Here is a 20885-nt window from a genome sequence, read left to right on the forward strand (position 1 = left end):
GTATTCAAATTACTATATTGTTTCAGCCCTTACCAACGGTTCAAACCAAACCTCCAAAGAATTAGTCGCTTTTTATTTTTGTTTTGAAACTCTCGCACCGGAAAAGCTACCGTGGCTATTCTTGCTAGCTATGCGAGCCTCGGGACCGTCTGCAATGATGGCATACAGACCGCAACAATAACGTGACAATAACACCGTCACGACGCTACTAGCCCCGTGTCCCTTTATCGCCTGCCCGTGTCAGGTATGCTGTGGTGCCGGTTAGAGTTCCAAATTTCCTTGACGAAAATCCCGGGGCGCCGGCCGGGTCGACTTTAGCATTAATCCTGCATTTAATGATTGTTTAATAATCTTGAACGGTACATTCAAGGGCGTTGAAACTTTTTTTCAACATGTTGAATCTATTCTTCTTCATATTTAAGCAGCTGTCATAATAATTCAAACATTTATTATTATTATTGACGTCGATATGGCTGTGTGTTAACGATCTGCCAAGTAGGCAGCAGACGTAAGGGGCAAGATATAACACAGTCGTTGTTTGCTCTTAATTAAAATGAGGGAAAAAAGATGAACATTGTAGCTTTAGCTCAAGGTGGGATTTTAAATTCTGCAGAAACGACTCCCACACTCCTCCAAATAGCCAAGCTTAAGCAACCACGCACGTCATTGCATAACCTAATGTAAAGGCAGTGTCATGAGCTGGTCGCATGTTGTTTCGAGGTTCCCTTTCACACACATGACATCCACTGGATCACACATTTTCCCATTTTGCATGTAGTCATTTATTAGCTGAAAAGTTAGGATGCAAAAATAACACCCTCACATCACAATGAGAGTGTTTCTATATTGTTACATCACTGGTGAGTAATGATTTTCTTAGCTGTGTAAGCACCAAATGAACTGTTCCCTTGCCAAATAGTGCTCCTACAGCTTGTGTTGGTTCTCTGTGCTAGCACCTCATCCTTTGCCACATATAGCCAATAAAACTGTCTGTAGGTTTATCTAATGTCATTGGCAACGTTATAAGGGGGTTAGCATCAAAGGCTGTGCAACTATCAATCTTTCACGTGCAAACTATATTGCAACATTTCAAGTGCGAGCGGCGAGCATGCCAATGACTCCTTAAGCAGTTTGCATCGATAACGCTGCATTTCAATCTTATGTTACAGTTCCTGGTTCTTCACCACAGTGTTATGGATGAACTATGAAGGCCCAATTACAAGTCACAGGTATCGTATTGTGGATATATTTTTTTTTTTACATTTGAAAACATTCTCAGGTTTTTAAATGACTAAGCTTTCGTCAACAACATTCCAAGGGTCATGAATTCTTGCTCTCACATAAAGATACAAATTGTGTAGCCACACGTGCAAAAGATGATTTGACATTTGAAGATTGTGAATGCGTCTCTCACGACACCACTCTATGTGCCGCTTATCAGAAACGAATATCAATGTGATGTTTGGTGCCCCTTTTCAGTGCTTTCTGCCAAACTCAAGGAAAACAAAAAGAACTGGTTCGGTCCCAGTCCGTACGTGGAGATAGCCGTGGACGGCCAATCAAAGCGGACAGAAAAGTGCAACAATACGCATAGTCCCAAATGGAAGCAGGCTGTCACCGTGTAAGTAGTAGGTAGTATAGGCGTTTCTTTTAACCCTGCCTATTTAGTCACGTCATGCCTGGACTTTACTGGTCTCTGCTTTGCTGGCAGTATCGTGACACCGGTCAGCAAGCTGATATTCCGCGTGTGGAGCCACCAGACACTGAAGGCGGACATCTTGTTGGGAATGGCTACGCTGGAGATCTGTGACACCCTGAAGGCCAACGAGCTGAAATGTGAGCGCCCGCTATTAATTGGCGCATTGGACTTGCTATTTCCCCACCTAGTTGGTGTGAGGGATGAGCTCAGACTTATCTGAACCGGGATCTACCAAGCGTGCTTTTAGATGTCGACACAGCAGCTTGCGTTCAGAGGATTTGCAAATGGCACCTACTTTGCTTGGTAGAATAATATTTTCGAATGCTTTATAAGTAAATAAATGGTTCCTTTTTCACTAACTAGCCCAGTTGATGTTTTTGTTTTGTTTGTTTTTTTATCAGGAAAATGAGAAAAGTTTGTCTTTTTTATTCTATTCGTTCATTTACAGTTTACACGGTACACAGTTATTGTGTTTTAAAGCAAGGCTTATCATTTTACATGTGCCAAATGTACAAGCAATCCGCACACCACCGGCCCATTCGGGAAGGCGGCATACGTGTACTGTCGACCGAGCGTGTAATAATAATTGGAAGAAAGACGTGTGTTGTGTTTCTGCGGTCCTCAGTGTGCGAGGTGGTCCAGACACTGCAGCTGTGTTCTGACAGAGATTCCCGTGATATCGTCGGCGACCTGTCTGTCTGTCTGGATGGCATGCATGTGGACCCGGAAGCCTTTTCCGCAGCAGAGAGAGACCATGGTGAAAGGATTCTTCGAGTGCATTTTCCCTTCATGAAAATGGCTCCACTGCTTTGTATAGAGATTGGAGTGGAGTATAACATTTGATGATTGGGCTTGCAGTATTGCGAAGCTAAATTGACTGATCAAAATGATTAGAAAAAGCTATCGGTGTGATGGAATTCAGTTTTAAATCATGTCTCCTTTCTTTTCATTCCAGCTTCTATCCTAAAAGATGGCGCCAGACCAAATGGCAACAGGTGGGGGTCGACTTTTGCTTGGAAGATATGGTTGTTTGATTTGACACTTATCGGACCCAACTACACAAGCAATGGGAAAGATGTATTTGACATCACGAAACAAATCATCGACCCTCATCGAAACGTGACATCCAAATTTTGCAGGGCGAGCAGAGACGCGTCGCCCTCCAGTGACTTGGATGAGTGGGTCATCGTGCCCGATGCTCGCACTGTCAATGGCGCAAACTCCCCTTGCCGTTCTCCCGGCGGGTCTTTTCGCTCTCGATTGGCCCGACCTTCTTCTGCACCCGGTAGACCTGCCATCTCACCAAGTAGTACGAGAACTCCATCGAGCTTCTTTGTTCATTTCAATTTTTTTGAAGCGGCTCTGAGTGTTTACTGCCGACCTTTCCAGCTTCCTCCAGCAGCTCCTCTCCTAGCGAGATGAGCGAGGGTCCGGCAACCGACGCCTCCTCCCAGGCATCCACCAGTGGGGGTTTAGATCAGCAGGTGGATTCTGGGTCAGCCGCAGCCGGAGCTATAGCCAGGCCCCCAGCGGAGAGTGGCCCCAAGCCAGCGGCCCTGGCGGCACCTTCCGCAGCCGCTCCGAGAGTCTCGCCTATGAGCAGCGGCCCCTTGCCGCAAGGGTACAGCCGTCTCACATCTACCACTCGCAAAATAGGAGGACGTTTCACAATTCGGCTTGACATACTGACATGTCTCATTTTGTTCAGTACAGTTGGGAGCAGCGAATGACCCAGAATGGACGCATGTACTTTGTAGATCACATTGAGAAGAGAACAACCTGGGAACGGCCAGAGTCGCTGCCTTCAGGGTAAGGCTGTACTCCTGCTCCTGCTCCTGCTCATGATTCAAACAAACACATTTGCCATACTCAAATAACAGAAGAGGATTTGTCCCGCAGCAGCTCACTCAATTCACCAGGATGCAAGAGAGTAGTGATCCGAGTACTCATTTGCAAACGATGCAGTCGACTCCATTTCAACTTGTCACATGTTGAAAAAAGCACACTTATGAACACTGCATGGAAAACGTGAAGTTGAAGAGATAGCTTACACTGCTCAATGAAGATGCCAGTCTATTTGACTTGTAGCACTTTGATTCAAGCAATGTCATTCAAGCAAACGTGCGCACAGGTGGGAGCGCAGGGTGGATCCCATGGGCCGCGTCTACTTTGTCGACCACATCACCAGGACCACCACTTGGCAGCGCCCCACGCAGGAGTCCGTACGCAACTACGAGGAGTGGCAGCATCAGCGCAGTCAGCTGCAGGGAGCCATGCAGCAGTTCAACCAGAGGTTCATCTACGGGGTGAGAAGGAGAGCCTCTGCCCTTTACCATCAAAAGCCCGATTTGAAGGAGTTGTGATATTCAAGGTGCCCAGTTTCAGATTCAGGACCAGTTGGCGGCCACCTCTAACAAAGAGTTTGATCCACTGGGTCCTCTGCCACGTGGCTGGGGTAAATACCACCCATTTCTTAGAGCGCTGGTTTGGTGAGAAGATCACTTGGAATACATGTTCCCCTTCTTGTGATCACAGAAAAGAGAACGGACACAAACGGCAGGGTGTATTTTGTCCATCACCCGACCCGAACGACCCAATGGGAAGACCCCAGGACACAAGGGTGGGTGTGCATGATTTGGGCGTAGGGCACATGTGGGCAAACTGTGGGCAGGGATTGGGAGATACTTTGAATGAGTGGCGGCTGACTGTCGGCTCACCAGTTTTGCTGCGATGCAATATTGGAACCGCCGGTAAATGCTATGGCATCATGGCAAAAGTTGCAGCCAAAGAAAAGTCCAAAGTCACTTTCACTGAAAAAAAATCCTTAGTAGCATAATATTTATAGTATATTCCGTTATACAATCCTTCTTACCTATATGTATGGATGTGGCGTCCTCACTTCCATCAATACAGTGGCGACATAACAGGAATTGGCACATGAAATCTTCTCTAGCACTTGAGTTGCTGGGTCGTTGCTGTTGTATCGGTCTATTCTTACCTACAAGGGGCGCTATTGTCATACTTTGCTCTTATATTTCCTTTCAAAGGTAGGAAAGATTTTTGTTTTTGCATTTTACAGATACATTTGGATTTTTGATTGGCCAATAAGAAATCATTGAAAGTACAGAATCCTATTCATTGATATTTGAAATGTTGTTGTGATGCTTTTTCAGGCTGCTGAATGACAAGCCTTTACCCGAGGGCTGGGAGATGAGGTTCACCGTGGACGGCATCCCTTACTTTGTGGATCACAACAGGCGAACCACCACCTACATTGACCCTCGCACGGGCAAATCCTCGCTGTGAGTTGTCGCTTAACGAGTCCTAGATGCCTTCCTCGGGCTCAAAGAGTTGCTGTTGTTTTTGAACAGTGAAAACGGACCGCAGATTACCTACGTCAGGGATTTCAAGGCCAAAGTGCAATACTTCAGGTTCTGGTGTCAGGTAAGAGAGGCAGATTTTATTTGCATTGGAATTGAAACCCATTTGGCAAGGCAGCTTTATTTATGGAAAGGGCAGCGTGATATTCTTCTCTAAAAAGAAAAAGACGCAGCATCTCAAGCCAGAAAGCTTATTTGCTGAGTTGATGGAAAAAAAAAAAAAACGAATTCAAAAACTCCTTTTTTTCATGATGAGTGAACTATCCCCGGGTGATTTGAAGTTATGTATCCTTTTTATTTTTGTCTTCTTATTCCCACACAGCAACTGTCAATGCCTCAGTACATTAAGATTTCTGTGTCCAGGAAAACCTTGTTTGAGGACTCATTCCAACAGGTAATGAAACCAAACCAAACCTCCATGACTTCTTGTCATCACGATTGAACTGTTTCTTCCAAAGATCATGAGCTTCCACCCTCAAGATCTGAGACGGAGACTGTATATCATTTTCCCTGGGGAGGAAGGTTTGGACTACGGCGGTGTAGCCAGGTAATGATAATGTTTTTTTCGTCTTGGTGTAGCGCATTGCTTACTTTCTGTTGTATGGATTCTTGCCTTGCAGGGAATGGTTTTTCTTGCTCTCTCACGAAGTCCTCAACCCTATGTACTGCCTTTTCGAGTATGCCGGCAAGGATAACTACTGTCTGCAGATCAACCCCGCCTCCTACATCAACCCGGACCACCTCAAGTACTTCAAGTTCATCGGGCGCTTGATCGCCATGGTAACTGCAGCTCAGTGTCCTGTTACTCTGAAGCAGGGACAGGCAGCAATTGACGACAAACAAAAAACAGCAATTTGTGATATATTGGGACAGATCGCCTGATTATCGATCGTAAATAAACGACCGTTTGTTTTTCACTCCTGTGGTAACTTTGTCGTCGTCAATGGACCTATCACACATGTTTTTGAATCTTGGAGAACTCGGTCCAAACTGAAGGTGCTTTTTTGAAGTCCAAATGATTTCTAAAGTCACTTTCCTCCTACGCCTTTTCCTTCATCTTAGGCTTTGTTCCATGGCAAGTTCATCGACACGGGTTTCTCGTTGCCCTTCTACAAGCGCATCCTGAACAAGCCTCTGGCCCTCAAAGACTTGGAGTCTGTGGATCCCGAGTTTTACAACTCTCTCATATGGATCAAGTAGGTTGGAGTCTTTGACTTTGAATACTTGACAGCTGACCCTTTGTTTAGTTTACATTTTGCATGGTTGGATTGTGTTCGAATATGCGAGCTAACGTTAGGAACTGTGGCCTTTCTCAGGGATAACAACATAGAAGAGTGCGGTCTGGAGATGTTCTTCTCCGTCGACAAAGAGATTCTGGGAGAGGTGACCACGCACGAGCTCAAACCGGATGGTGGCAACCTTCAAGTGACTGAGGAAAACAAGGAGGAGTACATCAGGTGCCATTTTCTCACTCCAAAGACACTGATTGGCGGGCAGCACACCCGCTCTTACTTCATGCGCTGATGTCAGGTTGGTGGCCGAGTGGAGGCTGTCCAGAGGTGTGGAGGAGCAGACCCAGGCCTTCTTCGAGGGCTTCAACGAAGTTCTGCCACAGCAGTACCTTCAATACTTTGACGCAAAGGAACTAGAGGTACTTGTGAATCTCGCCGCAGTTGAGGGCGAACGAAATCCCACACGGTCTTGCTCACTTGCTTGCTATCTTTAGGTGATGCTGTGTGGCATGCAGGAGATTGACCTGGTGGACTGGCAGAGGAACACCATCTACAAGAATTACGCTCGGACAAGCAAGCAAATATGTTGGTTCTGGCAGGTCGGTCGTGTGCTCAGCTCAAATTTGTTTGTATCGGCAGACAAACACACGACAGCGTGTCTGTTTGCAGTTTGCAAAGGAGATGGACAATGAGAAGAGGATGCGACTGCTGCAGTTTGTAACGGGAACATGCCGCCTTCCCCTCGGCGGCTTTGCTGACCTCATGGGTACTTGGTCGCAATTTCCTTGGTAATCGCGCCGGAATTTGCGTCGCTTCATTGACTTTTTCTTTTTTTTTTTCAATGAATGAATAAATGAAGGAAGCAACGGCCCGCAGAAGTTCTGCATTGAAAAGGTGGGAAAAGAGAACTGGCTTCCGCGAAGCCACACATGGTACGTCCAGTTTACTTCTAACTTGTTACCCCTCTCCCCCGGCCGGCCATCTCACATTAAAAAAAACAAAACACTTTGATTGTTAAAAATCCTAATGTACATAGCTTGTTTTAGCTGGGTTTCAATACTAAAGTAGTAGTACCAAAAAGTAGTAATAGGCCATTCTTCGTCCTTCTTACTTAAAAGTACATAATGAGTCCTCACGAATTACAGCCAGTGGGGGACTTTTTTTTTTTTTTTCTTCCTCCTCCTCATGGCCTCATTCCAACGACCATTTCAGTTATTTTTGTCTCTCTATTGTTGTGCCAAGCTTTAATCGTCTGGACCTGCCTCCGTACAAGAGCTACGAGCAACTTAAGGAGAAGCTCATGCTCGCCATCGAAGAGACTGAAGGTTTCGGGCAGGAGTAACCACAGCACGCTGCACCTTTCTCCTTGCGTGTCTACAGCCCGCACCTGCTTTTATCCCCACGTCACATCGACCGTATGCAATCGCAGCTGCTGTTTGAGACCTTCTCCATCTCTCTGCATCCAATCTGAAATCACAACCTGTGCACGTGTGAAATAGACTATGCACTCAGATTTGAAATCCAGATGATATTTGGTTTCTTCTATAATCTCTACAAAAGTGTCGTGACTGGACTGACTGAGATGTAGCACGCACACTTCCTTTCTTCACCATTTTCCTAAAGTGTCACTTTTAAGTTGCTCACTTTCTTGAACGTAGTTTGCACGTGAAGTGCGAGTGGCAAAGGCCGTGTGATTGTCCCAGAGAGATCTTGTATTTTTTTAAAGTGCAGTAGTTTTGTAACTCTACCAACAATTGTTTCTGATCACTTTACGGGATATGTTTCCACTTACTTAGTGCGCACTTCACTCTCCAATATGTTGCATATATTTGTACTTTTAATTTCATAGGACCAAACGTCCCTCAAATAAGGGACACTTCCAACGTGATGTAAATACGTTGGCCCTTCCTTTTGTAATCTGTGGATGAATAACAAATAATTGGTTGAAAAAATATATATATGTTACTGATGAAGTGGGAACAATCCTGTGTGTTGCAATGTGTAAGATAATGTTCTATTCCCACTGAGTGGTAGCAAAGTCTTGTGTCTACAAAATGATCTTCGGTAGATAAGAAGCGGAACCATGAGTATTTAATGTGTTAAGTGACTAATGGAATTGAAATACACTCGTTTAAATACACACAAATAGTGATTTCTCTTTGTGATTGGTGCCTGGAAGTAAAACAGATGGCCCTAGTTTTATAGGGCGTCAGATATGATCATTATTGAGGTTTTATTTCCCCTTTGAGGATCAATCTGACACGCTGTTTGCAAGTCTTATTTAGAATAAGGAAGGGGGGGGGGGGGGGGTGTCATTACAATTTACCTATACATTCCCAAAACTTTAACTTTACAAATGGTCACTGTGCGTGATACTTGATGTTGTCATTAGGCAGGCTTGTGCGGCTTTTATGAGCTATTTTGCCGACCATCAGGTCAATGATATGACTTTAGTATGGTGGGATGTATTTCTACAGTACACCACTTCAAACACTGTTCCACTCATCAATCAAAAGTTGTTTTTTTTAAATAGCCATTTGAAACGGATGTGTACTTTGTTGTGGCTGATAAGTTTGAACTCATTAAAATCATTTGACAAAACCTCTAAATTGCTATGATTAGCTGTGATCACTCAAACTGTTGCATCTCAAGCAAATGATTTTATAATCCACTTCATATTTATCCACGCATTGTATAACGACGATGGAACGACTTTAGGCTGTAACTCCGAATGATGTAACTATATATTATTAAAGAAAAGCATTTTCGTTTCACAGTCACATCTGACATGACTACGATGAAATCCGATTATGACCGCGTCAGCATGTTACGGGATTTTTGTTTTGTTTTCATTTGTTTCACGACGGCATCATTTGAGAGTGACGCCCTTCATTGTACGTGTGCAACCTGAATTGATGTCCCCCCAACAAGACTTGTCAATAAAGAGTCATGGCGGTGTCAGAGATGCTTCAAACTTTACTTTATACCGTCAATCACCTTTTGCAACAAGAAAAATACAAAGCAGCTCTGGCTATTCTCAAAGGCTTCCGAAATGGTGCCGTGTGAGTTTGTACCTCAAACTACTTGTGTACTGGTCGCTCGAGTGATGTCATAGTTGTGCTTCATATTATTTGTCTCCAATTTGTGTGTCCCAGATATGGAGCTAAAATCAGAGCGCCACATGCATTTGTCATGACTTTTTTATTCCGGAGTGGAAGGTAAGCAGTTATTTGTAATCCAGCCAGTTGTGCATCATCAAACTGTACACTGAATGAATGATCATTTATTACCACAGCTATTGCTTTGCATAAATGCACCTATAAAATGATCATTATGAAATGTATCATTGAATTCAAGTGTTTGCTACAGAATCAAAAGGCATCCCATGAAATATGAATCTTATCTAAGGAAAGTGGATCATTAGCTTCAGCGGCAAGCAAAGTCACTTGATGAACTGAAAACAGTGTGGCTGTTCAATGTTGCCAATTGCAGCTACATATTCCCAAAGTGTTACAATGGAGTTAATTGAGTTGAACATTGAAACGGGGCGCTACATTGATATTGAATCCCCATGTCAGGCATGCAGCTATGCATATCTGTTGTTGTTTTTCTTGCTTTTCTCTCTTTTTTCCCCCCTGTAAGTCCAAGTGATTGTTTTTCCGTTGCTTTCTCTCCTCTAACAGTTTGGCGGAGAAATTCCGAGCCATTTTGAAGGCCACCTACACGCACTCGCGCAACCTGGCCTACTTTGTGTTCACGTACAAGGGACTGCAGGCCCTGCAGCGGAAATTCCAGGGCCGCACTTTGCAGTCTCACTCCTTCCTGGCCGCCTGCGTCGGAGGATGCTTGGTGTTTGGTGACAACAACAACATCAACAGTCAGGTATGACTGGCCTTTTGTCATTCCTCTTGATTTCTTCTCAAAGTATTGTATGACAGAAGGATTTGGACACAATCTGTCCCCGTAGGAGATTATATCAAGTTTGTTCCAGCCATCGAAACGCCTTTATTAACTCTTCTTATCAGGTGATGTTTGAACTAAGTAAACTACCCACACTTGACTTTATAATTCTAGAATACCTAGCCACGCTTAAGCCTGTCATAAATCAAAAACGATGTGAAACTCGACTATTGAGGCTTGGCCCAGAAGATCCCGGGGAAAATAAGCCAACTCATGCAGACACCAAGAGATTTGCTCCATCCGGTCGCTCTGCTGTGGTTCCAGATCAACATGTACTTGCTGTCCCGAATCCTGTTGGCCCTTTGGCGTCTGGCCGTGGAAAAAGGAGTGATCCCGCAGCCTAAACGAGACCCCTTCCCGCTTTTTGCCACCCTGGTGTGGGGGGTGGTCTTGTGGCTTTTCGAGTACCACCCGCACACCTTGCAGCCGTCGCTGCAGTCGTCTATGAACTACCTCTACCGCGACAGCAACGTGTGGCACGACATCTCGGATTTTTTGATCTACAACAAGTCCAGGACAGCTGTTCCAAAGTGAACATTTTACGTGACTTGTCTTGAAGAAGAAGACGCAGGACATGATGCGGTGCCATTTATGAATTGAAGGTGTATAGAATTGATGTGATACGTATGAATGCCACGCAATCAATAAAAGCACTAAGCCTTTGGTTGTCTGTTGGCTTTCTCGAAAGCACCACTTCTGCGTATCACCTAAACATAAAACGTAGTGAGATGACTGTTTTGTCCAGTTCAGTAGCTTGAGTCAAACTTCTACAGTGCTTTACACATGAATTTCCATTTTTGGTAAGCTGCAGAAACAAGACATAATAAAGTCAAAAAGGGATTGTCATATAAAAAAAAAAAATACATACAATACACTTCCCACCACATGCAAATGATATGCTATGTGGGTTCAACACAACTACAGTATGTATTCCAAAATCTCAAAGCAAAATTGTATTTCCGAACAAAAATAGGACAAAATGTGTTTCAAAGTTGAGACATTTCTTTCCAATCCAAAACAAAAAAACTGCATAGCCAGTACAAAAAAGAAGTCATATATGAACGTTTGTAAAAAGCAAGTGATTGCGCAAAAGAAAAGGGTGTGGGTCAGAAACGTTGTGATGCATTGGCGGCAATGCTTGAGAAAGAGCGTGGGACGCAAAAGCAGCTGGAAAATCTTGTTTGTTGTCGTCATAAATTATTGGCTGGAAATGTGGCAAAGTTGGGGGAGTAAGATTAGTCACACTTGCCAGTGAGTAGTGGTTGATGTTGCCCTCCGGGAATTTAGAGGCGTGTGCCCCACGGAAACGACAGGTACACACAATTTGGACTGAATGGAATGCGGTCTGTGGGTGTGACAAAGGCATTTATAGCGCACGTCAAGTGTTTGGCGTCGAGACTAACGTCAGATTATCTCTTAGTCTGTCTTCTGTAAACGCGGATATACTCAATTGCCTGTGTCTACCTGCAGATTTGGACATGAAACAAGTTGACTTGGAAATTGAGGAGAACCTGGAACGCCACCGGACGTCCGGCTTCTGCCACTCCAAAGCTCTGGTACTCCGAAGGGGCTCGCCGTTCAGAGTCAGCCTGCCTATGAATGATTGCCCTTTCAACTCCCGCACCGACACGCTGAGGATCAAGGTCATGCTTGGTAGGTCTGTCTGTCGGTCTGCCCATCCGTCACCTTCAGCGTGATATTTGAATGAGGCAAAGATAAAAAGCGTCTCATGTTGCATGGCACTTAAATATATGCGCGTGCATTGAAGTATTTGTGTGTAGAAAAACACGATGCAATCTATTGTTATTTTTGAAACCAATATTGATTTTCTCTCCTCAGGCCGCCTGTATGTGACCATGTCCGTCACACTGTCTAAAAACATTTCTTCATCTCGTTGGGTGGCCTTTCTGGACCCCGAGAGCCTGGACGTGAGCAAGCCATCGGTGTTCATCTGCGCCCCGGCCTCGGCCTCGGTGGGCTGCTACACTTTTAAAGTGTTGGGGTTTGCCCAAAAAAAGGTGAAATTTCGCGCTTTGGGCAAATTCATTCTGCTCTGCAACCCCTGGTGTCGTGGTGAGTCACACTTGAGCTTTCATTTGCCTCATAGTAGTATGATGGTCAATAAACAAATAGGGTAGCTACATTACTGTCAGGTTCAAAATCAGCAAAAGGATCAGCAGACAAGGGGGGAATTGTTGGCAAGACAGTTGTTTCAACTGTATTTTGACCTTCGGCCAGTCATAAGGGAGGTCTACTCCCACCCTTGTGATTATCTGGGCAGTTTCTTGCTATATGGCCTGTTTTCCCACATGACCAGCAAACGGGAGGTCCAGCATTGTACCGTCTTGACTGACCTGAAGCGGGCTGGTCATTTGTTCCATAATTGGGAGAATCACGACTGTACCCCCCTCTACCCTTGCCACGGAATTTGTTACGACCACGCCCCTCCAGGCGTGGTTCGAAGGTCTTATTTTGATAAAACATCTCAGACTGCTCTCCTTTAACAAAAAACACGGTGCCCATTTTCCCCTTCTCTTTCGCTCTTTTCGCATTGACAACCTTTTCGGCGTGTATAGCATGATCAATGAACTGTGGCAAGGTAGATGTCGGGAAAGTGATCATATGTTTAGTGATCCAGCTCTGGATTGCTGGTCGCGAATTTGCATGTAGAGCGTTTTTGAGTTGTTGGTCATAAACATCAGATCCATGCTCCAAGCCACTATTGGCCTTGAACACTCTCTCGAGTCTGTGCCTAAAGTCTTCAAACAACTCATCTTCTTTTTGTTTGGTTCGGCCAATGTCTGTGTAATTTGCTCTACGTTCAAATTTTATTTTGATCCTGCCCAATAGTTGGTCAATTTCTCTTTGTAATGGCACCCCGTTACATTCCAATGGACGGCCCCGGGAATCAAAGGGATCCCAGGTGCCTTTAACGCTTGCCCAATGTTTGGTTAAAGATGCCATAAAAACCTGTTGTACTTCATCGCCTCTCAAATTGTATGAAGCAATGAGTTGTCTCATGTCGGTACAATATTGATCAACATCTTCAGTGGGCAACGCTATACCCTCAATTGCTGATTCTATATCAGCGTGGGTCCATGTTCTGTATACTAAAATTGTGGGTCCTCCCTCATCATGAGGATTTGCCACTTCAATCATCGGGTATGCGTCTGCGTCAGCCGAAGGAACCAACTTAGCACGGCCCCGCGTCAACACACCACGAGCACGGCTCCGCGTCAACATACCACGAGCAGAAGCACCATTCTCAGGAGGATGATTTGTGCTTGGTAATTTGGGGTACAGAGACGGGAAAATTGGTTCACTTTGGCGTGCTGCAATCTCCGTCTTTATAGATTGATCATTCTTTTCATCCTCATTCATCGCATCGTCAGCTTTGGCCTTCAAGCGAGCCCGCGCTGACACTGTCTCATCATCCTCCTGCCTGTGCAACAACAAGTTCTTTTTTATCTTTCCTCCGTCTCCCTTATCTCGCAGCCTTTCTCCTATCTGCCCACATTTTCTCTTCTCAGCCTCCAATTCCCATTTTACTATTAGATGATATCCGTCGTTATTCCTCTTTACACCACATTTAGCATCAATTGATTGCTTTAGGTTATTCAACGAATTTGTTTTCAGCTGACCGTCAAATTTGTAATCGGTTATCCATTTGTCAAGATATTTTACATTTTCGGGGTCAACTTCTTCCATCAATGTCCAATCTTTGCATTTCAATTCATGTCGGGGCAGCGGCTTTTGCTTGCTATTTGCTGTCCCCATGATTTATTTGTTTAGTTTACGGATTTGGCAATTTGAATGGCACCCGCAGTGTCCTAAAGCCAATTTAGTTCACAGGACAGTGGATAAATGTTCGATGTGTGGTGGGTCTCCGGAGGAAACGGAGAATCCTTGCTTTCGTCCACACAAAGCCACTGTTTACACTCCTGCGTGTTTATACAGAGGACTCAAACCTCAAATCAGAGCTCAAATGAGGTCACTCTCAGTCAAACCATACACACGCACACACACACACAATGCGCATTCCTATCGTCTCACAGGCAAGCAGGGGAGCCCGCCCTCCAGTGGATTTTAACAACTCTTTAACCTTCCTATTGTGTAAGGAAAACTTATCTTTACCTTTTTCCCAAAGTAAATATAAAACCTATCTTTTCACGGAGAAAGAAGCCAAACCAGCTAAACAAGGGATAAGGAAAACCCACCACAGATGGCAGCAGAAAACTAACACAGTAGGAAGGTTAGTGAGGAGGCCCCACCACACCTCAGCGGGATTTAACTGCTCCAACTACCTGTACTTCTTTATTTCTTCAGAAAACAGAGGAGTCTGCCCTCCTGTGGAATTTAACTGACGTTTACGTCAGGGGACTCCAGCATCCCATACAGAATTTAACTGTCTCTAAATATGCACTTGATAGGGTCTAGAATTGTCAAGGTTTCAAGTGACCTCTTGCCACTACACTTCCATTCCTTTCAACAGAATCAACATTCATACTCACAGTCCGCTGGGCCTTTCCCTCGGACGATCTCGTCAACCACTCCGGCGTCCAGCTGACTGATCGAGGCAGCCCCGTGAAAAGGGTTTCCTTTATATGCCTTGGCCAAGGACTTGTCCTGCGTCGAAAAGTCAGCCGGAACCCGAAGTAGGTCTATTGAGATCCCGGACGAGCCCCCAAAAATCTGTCAGGTTCAAAATCAGCAAAAGGATCAGCAGACAAAACCAGTGAGGCAGAATGTTGAGTCTTTTCTCGCGAGGAGTGCATCCAGACTTACAGCAGTCCAAAATACACTAAAGATCTGTCACACCCCTCGCTCTTTTTATTTTGGGATGCCCTACCTACAATGTGAGACTAGCCCCTAACAGGTGGGGGGGGGAAAGCATGGCCTAGTCTCATGAGAAACAAAAAGAGCGCAAGGACAAAATGCTATGTAAAACAAGTGCTCACAAGACGTCATGAGAAAATAAAGGAGCGCAAGGACATAAACAAGTAGTCACAGACAAGACGTCATGACAAAATTCTATGTGAAACAAGTAGTTACAGACAGGACGCCATGGGAAAGGAATGCAAGGACAGAATGTCATGTGCAGACATCAACAGAGTAGATTGAGCTATCAGCAACTTTCTTGGATTCCCAGAGGTGTAGAAGGTCAGGAAGCCCCAGACAGCATCGTATGACTTGTTGTGGACTGGTGGACGTCTGCAAGGCGAAACAGCAAGCATTCTGCGCAATAACTTATTAATAAGTACTCATTAGGGAACGCATGATAACATATACATACAATTTATCTAACAATTACACAGACCAAAGCTGTCGTTGTAACATAAGTTTGGGCATTTCATCCGTTGTCTATTTGACATAATGTACCATTTTTACAAGCAGCTCGAACATTTGAAAATGTGCTACTAATCGATATGATCAGAATAAGTATCGACCAATCTCCCTCATCTATGATCGGTATCAGAATCGGCAAACCCCTACTGTTAATTTGCACGAGTAAGATAAAATCTTGGACACACCATTATCATGATGCTAAAACATGCTAATTGTTGAATTATTTATTTTTATATTATACAGTTGTATCTTTTTTCAATAAATAGCAGTTATTTTTTAATTGTAATGTACAGGATCGTCTCAGAAAACTTGATTATTGTGATAGAGTTCTTTATTTTCTGTAATGATTAAAAAAACAAAAACGTCATACATTCTGGATTCATTACAAATCAACTGAAATATTGCTAGCCTTATTTTAATATTGCAGATTATGGCTTAAGCATCTTAAACTTAAAAGAACTTTATCACAATATTCTATTTTTCCATTACAGTCCTGCTTGTATGGATATATATGGATCGTCTTTTACATATTGTTTTCCACAAAGCACATCAAATAAATGACTAATTTGATATAAATCAATGAATCAATAATGTTTCCCCATCTTCCCAGCCGACAGCGTGTACATTCCCTTCGAGGACCAGAGGGAGGAATACGTCCAGAATGACACAAGTTTGCTCTTCATGGGGACGGCTAGCAACGTGGTGTCCAGACCCTGGTCCATGGACCTGGTATGAAGACAGCAAAGTGCACTCGTGACATCACGCGTGAATGGGGCAAATGTCAGTCTTTGTCTTTCTTTGCGCAGTTTGAGCCAGATGTCCTGGAAGCGTGTCTCAACTTGCTCAATATCAGCCCTCAGCACCAACGCAAGAAGAGGACGGATTACCTGCACCGCAACAACCCAGTCTACATCAGCCGAGTCGTTTCAGCCATGGTGAGCAAACAATGAGTCATCCAGCGACACCCCCGCCGACCGGCTATGCCCTTTCACTCACTCACCTAGAGTGACGACACCGCCGTAGCCCATTAAGCGGGAACGGCGTGCCGTCTGCTTGAGATCATCAACGTGTGCTGGAGAAACCTGCTGAGCAAAAAAAACCAAACAATTCAACTCATTTCAATGCAAGCCGGCAAGTGAAGCAAGCGGCAGGCACAAAGCCAAAAGAAATAGATGCACAATGTCTTTCAGAATAGTCACTCCTGAAAATAAGCTTAAGCGTTCAGAACAAACTTAAGGGGGAAAGGAGAAAACATCATCAGACCTGTGCACTTCAGCAATGTTAGATACATATCGAGCAAATGAAGGGAATAGAGCCAGGCCACCAAATGCAGCTTGGACCAGCTTGGCTCATTGAGGGAACTCAAAAGACAAACTATTAGAAGCCCCGCTAGGGACGAGAATAACTCAACAGACAGACAGGCTAAAGACAAGAACGCCGACGACAGACTAGACCAGACCAGACGAGAGATCAGAACAACCCGACGGAGTGCCGCCTAGCGCAGACAGAACTTAAATACATGACAGGGAACGAGAGGCACATGACGGCGATTACATAGATTGTGAGCAGACACGGGAGGGGAGGGGAGGGGAGGGGAGGGGAGGGGAGGGGAGGGGAGGGGAAGGGAGGGGAGGGGAGGGGAGGGGAGGAGAGGAGAGGAGAGGAGAGGAGAGGAGAGGAGAGGAGAGGAGAGGAGAGGAGAGGAGAGGAGAGGAGAGGAGAGGAGAGGAGAGGAGAGGAGAGGAGAGGAGAGGAGAGGAGGGAAGGGAAGGGAAGGGAAGGGAAGGGAAGGGAAGGGAAGGGGAGGGGAGGGGAGGGGAGGGGAGGGGAGGGGCGAGGCGAGGAGAGGCGAGGCGAGGCGAGGCGAGACCAACAGAAACCATGGCAACAAGGGACCCAACGGAGACAGACCGTGACAAAACCACCATACAGAGGGTAGAAATAACGTGTGAAAATAAAGTCAACTCAGTAAAACCAATGATTGAAAATGTCACCTTAGGGTAGGTGCAGCAGGTAGAAAAAAAAATTCTCTTTTTAATGTATCATGAGTTCATCGATGATGAATGACTGGATGAATGAATGAATGGACGGATGGATGGATTTCGGAGAAGCAGAACAAAAATCCAGAAGAAAAGATGTGACAAATCAAGGGAAAGTCATCCTGTTTCAATACTAGCAGCAGCTATGGGAAAAGAAAGAACATGTTTCAACCTGCTCACCTAACGTCAGCCATCTTAAAAAGAAAAACCAGTGTATTTTAGAAAAGTCGTGGCAATAAGAAGGAGAAGGAATGACAAAGGATATTTAGGGTAGACTCAGCAGCTCGAATAAAAGCAAATCAAATGGACTTCCCACAAGCGTCATTTGCTCGCCGCTTCTCCCCGACCTTCCTCAAGTGTCTTTGACCTTTCGTCGACTCAGATCAACTGCGAGGATGACCGCGGTGTGCTGAAAGGCAACTGGTCAGGCGACTTCAGCGGCGGGGTCCACGCGTCCAAGTGGACAGGTAGCGGAGACATCCTGAGGACCTGGGCTCAGTCCGGCTACCGACCCGTCAAGTACGGCCAGTGCTGGGTGTTCGCCGCCGTCATGTGCACAGGTGATGATTTACTCACGCCGTCCATGATGCAACTTTCTTCATGGCCACGTTATCCTTTCAGTCATGCGCGTCCTTGGAATCCCGTGCCGCGTCGTCACCAACTTCAACTCGGCTCATGATACCAACGGCAACCTGGTGATCGAGGAGTTCTACAGCGAGACGGGAAAGAAGCTGAAGAGCACCAAAGACTCAATATGGTCGGTAACATTTGCAGCACCATTGATGAGCGAGCCTTTTCCTTCTGCGTTTGTCGCCATCATTCAAGTCGAAACTAAATCGTGCAAACCATCCCGCAGAGCAAAGCATAGAAAGCAGCACCGAATCATTTCCTGCTTTACTTGAATTCTCTTTTCATTGCTTTGTTTTGATAAAGTCCAATCCCAAAGAGTGTGTTTGACTACGACAAATCAATGGTGTCCGTTTGTAGCTATGATGATCGATCACTTTATTGGCGGATGGTTTCATTCGAGGCAAAAAATCATTTCCACAATTGGTCAGACATATATATGCATGGCAGTCCTGAAACAAAGGACTTGCTAACCTTTGTCGAGCGATCCTCAAACAGGAACTTTCACGTGTGGGTGGAGTGCTGGATGAGTCGACGGGATTTGGGCGGCGGAGACATGGACGGCTGGCAGGCTCTGGATCCCACCCCGCAGCACAGGAGCAGAGGTGAGCAAAATAGACTCGCAGACTCCGAGCCCTAACCGAGCCTAAAGACGAGCGTGTCTTTTTCTCTTTGGATCAGGTGTGTTCTGCTGCGGGCCGGCTCCCGTCAAGGCCATCAAGGAGCGCCGCGTGGACCTCTTCTACGACATCCCTTTCGTTTACGCCGAGGTGAACGCCGACGTCCACACGTGCGTGGTGAGCCAGGGTCGCGTGCTGAGCCGCAGCGTGGACACGGAGAGAGTGGGGCCGCTCATCTGCACCAAAGCCGTGGGTTACCCCAGGCTGCACAACATCACCCCGGAATATAAAAACGTCAAAAGTAAGATCCAGGTCTTCAGCCTTGATCTGCCAATCATTCGTCTTCATTGAAGCCATATATACTCCTGATTGTTCTCTTTTGTGGATCTCAAGACCTTGATTGCATATGAAAGCCCTTTTTTCCTCCTCCCAAAACAGGCCCCTATTCAACACTCTCCTCAAACGGTTCCTGCCGCTCAGAGAGCTCCACGCTGAGACGAGGCACAGGTAAGAAGAACCCTCACCCAAATCAAGTCTCCAACTTAGCTTCATCTTCCTTCTAACAGGCAAGCTGGTTGGCATCCTGACCCTGGACAAAACTCCCGTGGCTGGTGCCGTCATCCACATTACCCTGAAGGTCATCAACAGGCAGCCCGTGGCCAAAATGCTCAAGGTCCACATCAACGCGCAGATCAAAGAATACAACAACAGCCCTGCAGACACTTTCTGGGAAAACCACAGTGTGCTACACTTGGGACCCCTGGAAGGTAGGCCAGAACACTTGTTGAATCATTTCAACGCTGGCTTGATCATTCACGGTGAACGTCTGCGCGCGCGTGTGTCCAGTGAAGGTCCTTAAGCAGCAAATTCTTCCGGACCAATACGAGGACGCGGTGGGGGACGACCTGGTCAACCTGGCGGCCGTGCTGGAGGACATGGCCACTCACGAGCGCCTGCTGGCCTTCGAGGAGTTCAATGTGGCCACTCCGGAGCTCGTCATTCAGGTACACACACGCACACACACACACACACACACACACACTCTATTTGTATTTAATAAATGATCTTTAATGCTGCTTCTTGTTTCAGGTTGAGGATGAAGACAAGTTGGTGCTGCACCAGGAGCAGATTGCCAACGTGACCTTCACTAACCCGTTCTCCCATCCCGTAAGCGGAGTGCTGAGTGTGTCCGGCGCCAGCCTCCTCCAAGGCCACAGCCACTTCAGGTGATTTGACATTTTCACGTCCAATGACACTTTCCTTTATTATTATGGCCGCGAGTTTCAATACAATTTCAAGTCAACACTCCATGATTGATATATTTCAAGAGATCTTTTTATCTTGTTTTTCAGAATGTTTGCGCTGCGTCCCGGCCAAAGTGGAAAGCAACGCATCGCCTTTGTCCCCAGCATGACGGGAACTAAGATGCTTCAGGCTTTGCTGAGCCTCTCCAACAAGTCCACCGTCAGAGGATTCAAGATGATCTCCATCCGCCCTCTTTAAATCAACATGCTTTCTGATTTACCGTCAAATGTGAATGCGGCCGTCGTACGCTCGCAAAATGACAACGTAGGCTTTTTTAAACTGACAAGCTGTGACATCAAGAAATGTGTACAACGTATACGTATGTACACTATTTTGTGCATTTAATCATTTATAGCACGGTACGGAAGTCCAATTCATTTTGTACATTTCTATTATTTATTCTGTCTCCAAACCATGAATCCAATTGAATTAGCTGCATACTACTCATATTTACAACACGTAGAAGAAATCAGGAATGTTTCCTTTACTGATATTTGTGTTATAAACAGTAATTAAAAGGCATCCTCATTTTGAAAATGGATGATCAATATTATTCAAGGGCAAATTCAACGAGTATATTATTTCAAGTAGGTTCGACATGTTTCAATGCAGCTTTCACAGGTTCATATTTCGGCCAGTCCACGGTTGCCTCTGTGTTGAGGTGCGAAATGAAGAGT

The 20885-nt window shown here is 45.4% G+C and overlaps 3 protein-coding genes across 6 annotated transcripts; all 3 read left to right on the forward strand.

Annotated features, from left to right (window-relative positions):
• The first annotated feature begins 84 nt into the window (after window positions 1-84).
• On the forward strand, window positions 85-8920 carry itcha (itchy E3 ubiquitin protein ligase a). 4 transcript variants are annotated; one of them, XM_061292178.1, is made up of 24 exons: window positions 85-244; window positions 1170-1229; window positions 1480-1621; window positions 1712-1836; window positions 2325-2456; window positions 2655-2694; window positions 2839-3008; window positions 3089-3320; window positions 3413-3508; window positions 3831-4005; window positions 4079-4154; window positions 4235-4319; window positions 4873-5001; window positions 5071-5143; window positions 5402-5473; window positions 5538-5626; window positions 5700-5859; window positions 6142-6275; window positions 6396-6536; window positions 6610-6730; window positions 6806-6910; window positions 6981-7077; window positions 7171-7243; window positions 7554-8920. In XM_061292178.1, the coding sequence occupies exons 2-24, from the start codon at window positions 1205-1207 to the stop codon at window positions 7651-7653; spliced, it is 2592 nt and encodes an 863-aa protein (XP_061148162.1). In that variant the 5' UTR covers window positions 85-244; window positions 1170-1204; the 3' UTR covers window positions 7654-8920. The 4 variants fall into 4 exon arrangements, with proteins under 4 accessions (XP_061148162.1, XP_061148164.1, XP_061148163.1 ...); XM_061292180.1 differs by having other exon boundaries at window positions 4085-4154; XM_061292179.1 differs by having other exon boundaries at window positions 2839-3005.
• A 264-nt stretch (window positions 8921-9184) lies between these two features.
• On the forward strand, window positions 9185-10934 carry pxmp4 (peroxisomal membrane protein 4). Its single transcript, XM_061292188.1, has 4 exons — window positions 9185-9373; window positions 9467-9529; window positions 9995-10193; window positions 10536-10934. Exons 1-4 carry the CDS (start codon window positions 9261-9263, stop codon window positions 10803-10805), a joined length of 645 nt encoding a protein of 214 aa, XP_061148172.1. The 5' UTR covers window positions 9185-9260; the 3' UTR covers window positions 10806-10934.
• A 469-nt stretch (window positions 10935-11403) lies between these two features.
• Window positions 11404-20761, forward strand: tgm5l (transglutaminase 5, like). The gene is made up of 14 exons (XM_061292182.1): window positions 11404-11584; window positions 11742-11924; window positions 12111-12344; window positions 16228-16346; window positions 16424-16552; window positions 18039-18216; window positions 18278-18413; window positions 18782-18888; window positions 18965-19204; window positions 19342-19410; window positions 19470-19670; window positions 19750-19907; window positions 19993-20129; window positions 20256-20761. Exons 2-14 carry the CDS (start codon window positions 11750-11752, stop codon window positions 20404-20406), a joined length of 2034 nt encoding a protein of 677 aa, XP_061148166.1. The 5' UTR covers window positions 11404-11584; window positions 11742-11749; the 3' UTR covers window positions 20407-20761.
• The last annotated feature ends 124 nt before the right edge of the window (window positions 20762-20885 follow it).

Source organism: Syngnathus typhle, linkage group LG11, assembly GCF_033458585.1.
Source record: "Syngnathus typhle isolate RoL2023-S1 ecotype Sweden linkage group LG11, RoL_Styp_1.0, whole genome shotgun sequence".
In the NCBI taxonomy this organism is placed as follows: Eukaryota; Metazoa; Chordata; class Actinopteri; order Syngnathiformes; family Syngnathidae; genus Syngnathus; species Syngnathus typhle.

What these genes read in the sequence shown, in the direction of transcription:
- itcha (XM_061292178.1), top strand. Translation starts at nt 1,205, where the DNA reads ATGAAGGCCCAATTACAAGTCACAG. An exon ending in AAATATGTTGGTTCTGGCAG is followed by an intron (nt 6,911 to 6,980) that starts GTCGGTCGTGTG and finishes GTCTGTTTGCAG; the next exon opens with TTTGCAAAGGAGATGGACAA. An exon ending in CTTCCGCGAAGCCACACATG is followed by an intron (nt 7,244 to 7,553) that starts GTACGTCCAGTT and finishes TGTTGTGCCAAG; the next exon opens with CTTTAATCGTCTGGACCTGC.
- pxmp4 (XM_061292188.1), top strand. Translation starts at nt 9,261, where the DNA reads ATGGCGGTGTCAGAGATGCTTCAAACTTTACTTTATACCGTCAATCAC. An exon ending in GGCTTCCGAAATGGTGCCGT is followed by an intron (nt 9,374 to 9,466) that starts GTGAGTTTGTAC and finishes TGTGTGTCCCAG; the next exon opens with ATATGGAGCTAAAATCAGAG. An exon ending in TTTTTATTCCGGAGTGGAAG is followed by an intron (nt 9,530 to 9,994) that starts GTAAGCAGTTAT and finishes CTCCTCTAACAG; the next exon opens with TTTGGCGGAGAAATTCCGAG.
- tgm5l (XM_061292182.1), top strand. Translation starts at nt 11,750, where the DNA reads ATGAAACAAGTTGACTTGGAAATTGAGGAGAACCTGGAACGCCACCGG. An exon ending in CTGCAACCCCTGGTGTCGTG is followed by an intron (nt 12,345 to 16,227) that starts GTGAGTCACACT and finishes CCATCTTCCCAG; the next exon opens with CCGACAGCGTGTACATTCCC. An exon ending in GACCCTGGTCCATGGACCTG is followed by an intron (nt 16,347 to 16,423) that starts GTATGAAGACAG and finishes TTCTTTGCGCAG; the next exon opens with TTTGAGCCAGATGTCCTGGA.